General features: G+C 40.6%; 1 protein-coding gene across 1 annotated transcript; it reads left to right on the forward strand.

The window, feature by feature from the left end:
* Nucleotides 1-200: 200 nt before the first annotated feature.
* On the forward strand, nt 201-3,838 carry gapdhs (glyceraldehyde-3-phosphate dehydrogenase, spermatogenic; the record flags this gene model as incomplete). The annotated part of the gene is given in 10 exon segments (XM_062422119.1): nt 201-260; nt 901-997; nt 1,160-1,266; nt 1,795-1,885; nt 1,994-2,112; nt 2,218-2,299; nt 2,437-2,588; nt 2,726-2,888; nt 3,136-3,233; nt 3,335-3,838. Coding segments are annotated over 10 exon segments (1,008 nt in total). The 3' UTR covers nt 3,405-3,838.
* Between the last annotated feature and the right edge of the window lie 4,717 nt (nt 3,839-8,555).

Genomic DNA, 8,555 nt, shown 5'->3' on the forward strand with positions numbered 1-8,555 from the left:
GCCACCAAATGACAAAGAAGAGTGTTTTACATTCATTTATGACATTGTTAAGAGCAGATGGTTATTTTTCCATGCCTCCTAGTTAGAGGATATTCTACATGTGATCAAATTGTCTGCATTTTCATTTTAGTTTCTAAGCAGTTTTCTGTGGTTATCTTTCTAATGTTAATGCTTTTTCTCTTTGTTCTTGTTTTCCTCAGGTAACTCAATCCACCCAAAGCAGCAGCAACCATGTCAGATCTCTGTGTTGGAATCAATGGGTGAGTTTGAAATGCAGAAACTTGAAAGGATAGTTCAGGATGATTATAGTTTGATATGGACAGGATGTCAGTGCAGCGTATTTTGGGGATAAACACTCACTGTGCACCCAATCATTTCTTGTGTTAGTAGAGGATTATTGAGGGTGCTGTGAATGCCTTTGCTTGCCAACACCACATCCTGTGCAACTTTAATTAGAGCCTGTGATGCAGAACAATGTGAATGGATTTCCTTTTAAATAGTAATGGGACAGTAAAATCTGTAGTTTACTTTGATTACATGTTGGAGGGAGTCTGTAGCTCTTCATTTAACCAGTTAACTGTGGCTGCCTGTTCTTTTACATTCCTTATTTCCAAAATATGAAATTGATCTGACAAAAAAGGCTGCACTTCAGGTAGCTGCTTCACAAAAAAGCCTTCAAGTTGTTGATAAAGATTTTATTTGATATTTATTAGATTTTATTTGCATTAATAATGAGATTAACAGTAGTGAAGCAGCAAGAATGTAGAAGTGAAAGAAGTTCATGATCTTCTAGCCGATGGGGTTCATGATAGCTCCCGGGAGTGATTTGACATCCTGAGGAAGTTTACCACAATTTTCCCAAAGTAACTATTAATAATCTGTCTTTGTGTATTTGTGCAGCTTCGGTCGTATTGGCCGCCTCGTGTTGAGGGCTTGCCTTCAGAAAGGCATCAAGGTTGTCGCCATCAACGACCCCTTCATTGACTTGCAATACATGGTGAGCAAACATACAAATACTTAAATTATTCACAGCGACATGTTTAAATCCATGTAGACTATACTATACTATAAAAATATAGGGTGCTAACACAGGATGTAAGCTGTAGTGTCTATTGCTTAAAGAAGCTGTTACTAACACCTAAACTGATTCTCCTCCCAGGTCTACATGTTTAAGTATGACTCCACCCATGGCCGTTACCATGGAGAGGTCGCCCAAGAGGATGGCAAGCTCATCGTCGATGGCAACGCCATCTCTGTCTTCCAGTGGTGAGTGATGATGAAGACATTTGTTTATGCACAGATATCAGTAATGTTGCTAACTGGTGGAAGCAAGCTCCAGACAAGCCAACATGAGCTATTATTTTATAAAAACAGCCGTCCAGTTGAAATCGTATTTTCCATTTTAAGGTGAGGTGTTTCATGCCAGTTCATCCTGCTGGTCTTTAATATCCTGGGTGAATTCCTGTCACTCGGAATGAGGCTGTCTGCTGCCTCGGGCCTTGTCATAGCTGCCCCTCTGTCCATGGTACCCGCTGTTGTTTTAATCCATTGAACGATGGGGCCTCTACTCTGAAAAAGCCAATACCAACAAAGTGGAGGGTTATTAAAGAGACATTCCTGTTTTACACGTCCACCAGTATGAGCACTAAGCAGCACACGATGTACTGTCCTAACAAGATTACACTCCCACCGCCATCTATGACTTCTTTTGCTAAACATACTTTGTCTTCTTTGTCTATACTCTTGTAATAATCACTTAACCTTACATCAACTCTGTGCCCTCTCTGACTATAGCATGAAGCCAGCAGAGATCCCCTGGGGCAGCTCTGGAGCCAAGTATGTTGTCGAATCCACCGGAGTCTTCCTCAGTGTGGAGAAGGCCTCTGTACGTACATACAAATATATATGCACATGCACACATACAAGCAAATACTGTATGCAGATTGTCCAGTTTCTAACTTGTGCTCTCTTTCTCTGTGCTTGTCACTCATAGTCTCACATCCAGGGTGGAGCTCAGCGTGTGGTTGTGTCCGCCCCCTCACCTGATGCTCCAATGTTTGTCATGGGAGTCAACGAGGACAAATACGACCCCTCCTCCATGACCATCGTCAGGTAACTTGCTTTAGGTCTTGCACACTGTATGTTTTTTAATTTACATAAACATGTTACTACATGTACTCTGCTAGTAAGTGACCATGTGTATCTTTCTGTTGGTAGTAATGCCTCCTGCACCACCAACTGCCTGGCCCCTCTGGCCAAAGTCATCCATGATAACTTTGGAATTGAGGAGGCTCTCATGGTAAGTCTCAATAAATCTGTTACTGCTCTGAAAACATGCATGATCTGTGTTCAGATTAGACTTTTTCATAGATTTTACAGAGTTGATGGTTCAAAAGAAAATATGTCATGTATGTAATGTGACACTCTCCTCTGCAGACCACAGTCCATGCATACACAGCCACCCAGAAGACAGTGGATGGTCCCAGCGCCAAGGCCTGGCGTGATGGCCGCGGTGCCCACCAGAACATCATTCCCGCCTCCACCGGTGCCGCCAAGGCAGTGGGCAAAGTCATCCCCGATCTCAACGGGTAAATTCATGCACACATCAACCTAACCACCAGATGGACCTTTATTTGTGTCAAGGACATTAGCAGAAGTTGTAAAAAGAAAAAGTAGGTGGTGCCACAAGTCCAATATCTGTCTTTTTTGCTGTTTTTGTCTCCAGCAAGCTGACAGGCATGGCATTCAGGGTGCCAGTGGCTGATGTGTCAGTGGTGGATCTGACATGCCGTCTGTCCAAGTCTGCATCTTACGCTGAGATCAAGGAAGCTGTCAAGAAGGCCGCACACGGGCCCATGAAGGGAGTGCTGGGTTACACCGAGGACCAGGTAACGATATATGACTAATGATGATGTCACAGCTAAAATCATTACCCAGTGGGTTGAAACGGGGCTTTTGTTTTTTAATTGATTTTTAGAAAGCAGTTGTTCTAAATGAATTTGTGGTTTATGTGAAGAAAATATGACTTGTGTCCTCAATGATAGTTATGGCTATGAATTTAGAGACTAGTAAGTAGTATCGCATAAACTGTCCCTGGCTACAAAATATCTGACTGACATATTTTTTGTTTTACAGGTTGTGTCCTCTGACTTCATCGGTGACACCCACTCCTCCATCTTTGATGCTGGCGCTGGCATCTCCCTCAATGACAACTTCGTGAAGCTCATTTCCTGGTTAGTTTGTCTGTCCTACATTTAACAGGAAAAACTGTTTTATCAGTTTCAAAACTGATTATTAAATCTCTCTCTTTTCTTTTCGCTGCCTCTCTCTGCAGGTATGACAATGAGTTCGGCTACAGCCACCGTGTTGCCGACCTGCTGTTGTACATGCACACCAAGGAGTAGATACTTCATGTCCTGAAAGGAAGTCAGGAAAGGGACCACCCCAACCACCCTCTCACCCCTTCTCTTCTCTTTTACACACAGGCTCCCCCCCATAGACAAGTCATAGCATCACGGTCCTTAGCTCTACTACAGTATACGTACAGTAGGCAGCAGCAACAGTGTGTTTGAGTGTTTTGAGTTTATCTGTTTTTTCCTTTAATAACGAGACGATTGGTCGGTGACAGTATTTGTGTCTGTGTGCCCCTCCCTCTCCACCTCTCACTGCCACTTTAGATGTGTCGTTATGGCTCAATACAATGGTAACTACTGTATCCATCTCCATGTTGGTGTGTTTTAAAGGCTTAGTCACCAGTGGAAGGAGGAAACTGAGAGGCAGAGCTACTGTAACTCCGCTTAAGAGTAATGAGAAAGAAATAAAATTTGAAAAACCTCAAGCTGTGCAGTTGTCTTGTTTCATTATTTATATGAACACAAAGACAATAAATCACTCATGTGACTCTGATATTAATACACTGACTGCATTGCAACACATGTTAACTGAACATATCCCTTTCTGTATTTGAATGAATCATTATTAAGCTGCACTTCGCACAACTTTGATGATCACATCCTGCACAGTGGCTCAGTGGTTAGCACTGTTGCCTCACAGCAGGAAGGTCCTGTCTTTTAACCCCGGATATCCTGAGTCTCTTCTGTGTAGAGTTTGCATGTTCTCCTCGTGTTTGTGTGGGTTCCCATCGGATGCTTGGCTTCCTCCCACCCTTGTTAGGGTTAATATTCTGGAGCTGCTACTAGTGTGTGTGTGTGTATAGGATGGGTCAAATGCCCCACAGGGAGCAATAATGCTCTTCTGAGCCCAGTTTTGGTTTCAATAAAAAGGTTTACTCTTATTTAATGCCCTCCTTCCATCACAGCAACCAGGTGTGCATCACTTAGCCAGTCAGGGCAGAAGGACTATTTTGAAGAAATTAGTGGAAATGAGAACGGGAAGAAACCTCAAGCATAACTGGGCTCTTGGTAGGTGGCCATCTGTCTTGACCAGTTGGATTGATAATGATACTGTATATTAATGTTAATGATGTATATCATCGAATTAAAGGCTGGAGGCAAATATTAAAACAGTAATGGGAGAATCTTGGTCCAGTGCTTGATTGTTTTGTTGCAAGTCATATCCTGATATTTAAATAATAGATTAAGTCGTTTTTTAAGGGAAAACTGCCATTGGCATAATAGTCACATTAACCAGTGATGAAAATAATCATGCGTTACCTGGGCCCCCTTCCCCCAAATTCTCCAAGTATTTTCTAATAAGAGACACTGGTGGGTAAAGGATGGAGCAGCTGCAGGACAGAGCCTGTGTAGACATCTGCTGTCTTATTCATGTTACTGCATCTTAATAGAGAAGAAACGTTTACTTTTTAGTTCCTGTCTTGGAAAAGTTACTTCCTCTTAGAAAAAACTGATATATATATATTTTTTAAAAGAATACTGCAGTGCCACCTGCTGTTCTATTTAACATACTGCCATTAAAACAATATGTTACAGGTCTGTGGGATTTAAGGGAGGGTATTTATTACTATTGTAACTATTAACAATATATATACAGTACCAATCAAAAGTGTGGACATACCTTCTCTTCACACCTTTTTCCCTGCTCCAGTTACACCAGTGGAGGTACCGGGTAATGTCTCAGTCTGCTGCTTCACATAGTGCTTCAACTCCATTAAGTCTCATTGAATTGCTTATAAAAAATATCAAGTCTACAATTCTTTAATTACCATGTGTTGTTTACTGCATGTTATGTTTTAGAAAATGATGATGGTGTTGTCTAAATTGCAAGACACAAGATCAGTGGGTCGAATTAAAATTAAACTAAATGTATTTTACACATTCTACATGTCTGTCCCTTTCCTTAAATATACAGCACTGTTAATCAATACTGTTTCTTCTGCCCTGTAATATATATATATATATATATATATATATATTGACTTATGAGATTCTAATCCAGTCATTTGCCTGCAGCCTCATTTCCCCATCCAAGCATGGCGACTGGACAGTTTTGAATGTACAGGATTTGAATGAAGCTTTCTGATGCAGAGCGACAGCCTTTACCTCACCACACATGACTGGATTTGGATACATTTTGTTTGTGTTCTCTTTATTTGTTTGTTTTTTCATTTTTCACCTTATTTGTTTTTGAGTATGCACTCATATGAAAAGCAAACAGAAGCCATGCTAACACAATTGTTCATAGTGTTTATTTTTTATTACTCCATCTTGAGTTCAAAGAAAAATACATTGAAAGTGATCAAATGTGAAGAGATGGTGAGATGTCATCATGCTACACAGGCTTACAAAACTATACAAATTAATACAAGCTAGAGCCACAATGCAGTGTATGACATGGCCAGAGAAGAAAAGAAAACCAATTTGATCATTTTCACGTATTGCATAGCCTCATGTCTACAGCAAGGTTCCTTTCTGACAGAACATGTAGCTACTGTATTATACTGACAAAATAAAAAAAAACATAAACACAGTTTTTGATTATCTTTACACCAGAGCATATCAGGGTTTTGTCACCACTCTTACATCATCATAATATGTGCAATAGAAGAGAAATGTGAGTCACTTTTCCCTCCTCCCAAATCACACTGTTCACACAATATATTTTTCCTCTCAGTGTTTTATATCTTTCAACCAACCAAAGGAAGAAAACAGCTAAAGGAGCATTTTAACATACAAGGACCTCAGTTTGGAAGAGTTTGGAAAAAGTTTGAATTTGACTGGTGGGTTAAATGAAATAAAAAAGAAATCCTGTTCAATGAAAAATTCGAAAGTTTCCATACTTAGCTTAAAAAGCATGGACTCACTAAAGCAACTCTCCACACCAAAATAGGGGGTGTGGAGAGTTGCTGTTCCTCAGGTGGATCTGGAGAGTCATCCAGTAGGTAGGTAGCTGCTATAAAAACACTCGGACAGCTCCTGACTGCACAACTGACCTGGCTGACAGAGTACTCTCCTCTTTGCAGTTTTTAACGACATCACAGTGTTTTGACTCACCTGGACCAGCCATGGGAAACAAGTCTGAGCTCACAGTCGCTCTCTTGCTCATTGCTGCTCTTTGCTTGAATGCATTAATCACAAATACGATTGGTTACCTTTCAGGTCGTGAGATGACCTGGCTGAAGGCGAGACTGTACTGCCAGAAGAACCACATTGACATGCTTACGTTTAAAAGGGGGAGCAAACTCTGGCTGGCTGATTGGATGTTAGAAAAAAAAATCCCAAAAGTCTGGATCGGTCTACTTAGAGACCCTGAGCAAGACTTGGTCTGGAAGTGGATAGATGAAAAGTGAGTATCCCCTTTAAATCATGATCTTATGCTGATTGCAGTGTATTGAAACACACAAGATCAAAGACAGCTACTTAGCAATATTCATTTGTTTGTTTCAGAACTGGAGAAGGGATCTCAGGAAACGACCTCTCATTGAGCTCCAACTGGGCCGATGGACAGCAGAGCGGTCACTGTGCACTTGTGCAGGGCAGTGATCGTTTGTGGTATAGTAATGCTTGTTCAAGTGAACATAATTTCTACTGCTCATCTCAGGGCGTCAATCAACGTATAAAAATGAACCTTAGCTGGTATGAAGCTCAACAATACTGTCGGCGTGAGTTTGATGACCTACCCACTGTCACCAGAGAAACCACAGATCAGTTTAACAACACTGGCTGGATCGGACTGTACCGAGAGGGTGGTGAGACCTGGAGCTGGAGTGGAGACTTGACATCTGACTACAGAAATTGGGCATCAGGGCAGCCACTCACCGAAGACTGTGCCTTCTTTGATACTGTGACCCAAAAGTGGCACAGCGAACAGTGCTCTGAAAAGCTCCGGTTCGTCTGCTATGATGACTACCTGGAGGTGGTGAAGGAGAACAAGACATGGGAGGAAGCGCTGGAGTACTGCAACTCCATGGACCGCCAAAGACTCATGAGCCTGAAATATGACAAAGAGTACAAGTATGCCAGGGATAGGATCTACAAAGCCACAACTGATGAGGTTTGAGGATGGATGAGGGGTTTACACATTAGCAAATTAAATGTTCATTTTCACAGACATATTTGAGCAAAGTGGTCTGCTTTAACTAAAATGTCACATTTTTTATAAATATGTTTAATCAACTTCCATTCAACAGGGACAGTGGGAGGGTAATTGCCCCAACCACCAATTGATATAAGTTGCTTATGTCTAGAATGTGCACACAGTTCAACTGAGGAGTCATGTTTCCTTCACACTATTTATTTGAATAGTTGAGGAGTGAAACTATTCAGGATTTCTTAATGAACAAATGTTGGACAAAATAGAAATAGCAGACATGTTTTCTTCTTGTTTGCTATCTTCTTAATCATATCACAACACTCAGATTTATCTTGCAAACACTTGTGGGATCCAAACATTAAAATAAACTTTAAAAGCCTTTTTGAATTAATGTTGTAATTCTGTTTTAAATGAATAAAATAATGATTTAAAAAAATAGATTTAAAAACAAGGATATAGAAATATGAATTGGCTATTTAAATAACTTAATAACTTAGCTTTTTTAAATGTTATTTAATGTTAAATGTAAACACTGAAAAGCTGTGGCATGCTCTATTTTTGAGAGAAAATATACCGTTTGAATGATTGAATAACAAAATGTTTTGCTCTTTTATCTAAATCAGACTGCTGGATGTGAACATTAAATGTGAACACTAAATAACTTTCAGATTGAGTGAATAAGGGTCACTGGGTTTCATTAAGTATCAACATTTGATCCAAAACAAAAAAAGTGGCTTTAAAATGGGTAAGTTGCGGTCTTCATGCCTTTTTTAAATGTGCATAGCACTCTGAAATAGACAATCCACTGATTATCTAAACATCTGTCCCAGGAGTTGAAGACAGCAACCTTATTGTTTACAAGCCAGTCTTTTTACACTTTAAACTACAGCCTCCTCAACTAAGCAAGCATAAGGTGAAAGAGGTGTGAGCAGTTTCAGATAAAACATTATTATTCCTGCTTTGTGTTTCTCAGGTTTGGACCGGCCTGCGCTTCCTGGGAGGGGAGTGGTGGTGGTTGGGTGGACAGATGCTGGACCACCAGGGGA

This window comes from Scomber scombrus, chromosome 7 (genome assembly GCF_963691925.1).
Source record: "Scomber scombrus chromosome 7, fScoSco1.1, whole genome shotgun sequence".
Classification (NCBI taxonomy): Eukaryota; Metazoa; Chordata; class Actinopteri; order Scombriformes; family Scombridae; genus Scomber; species Scomber scombrus.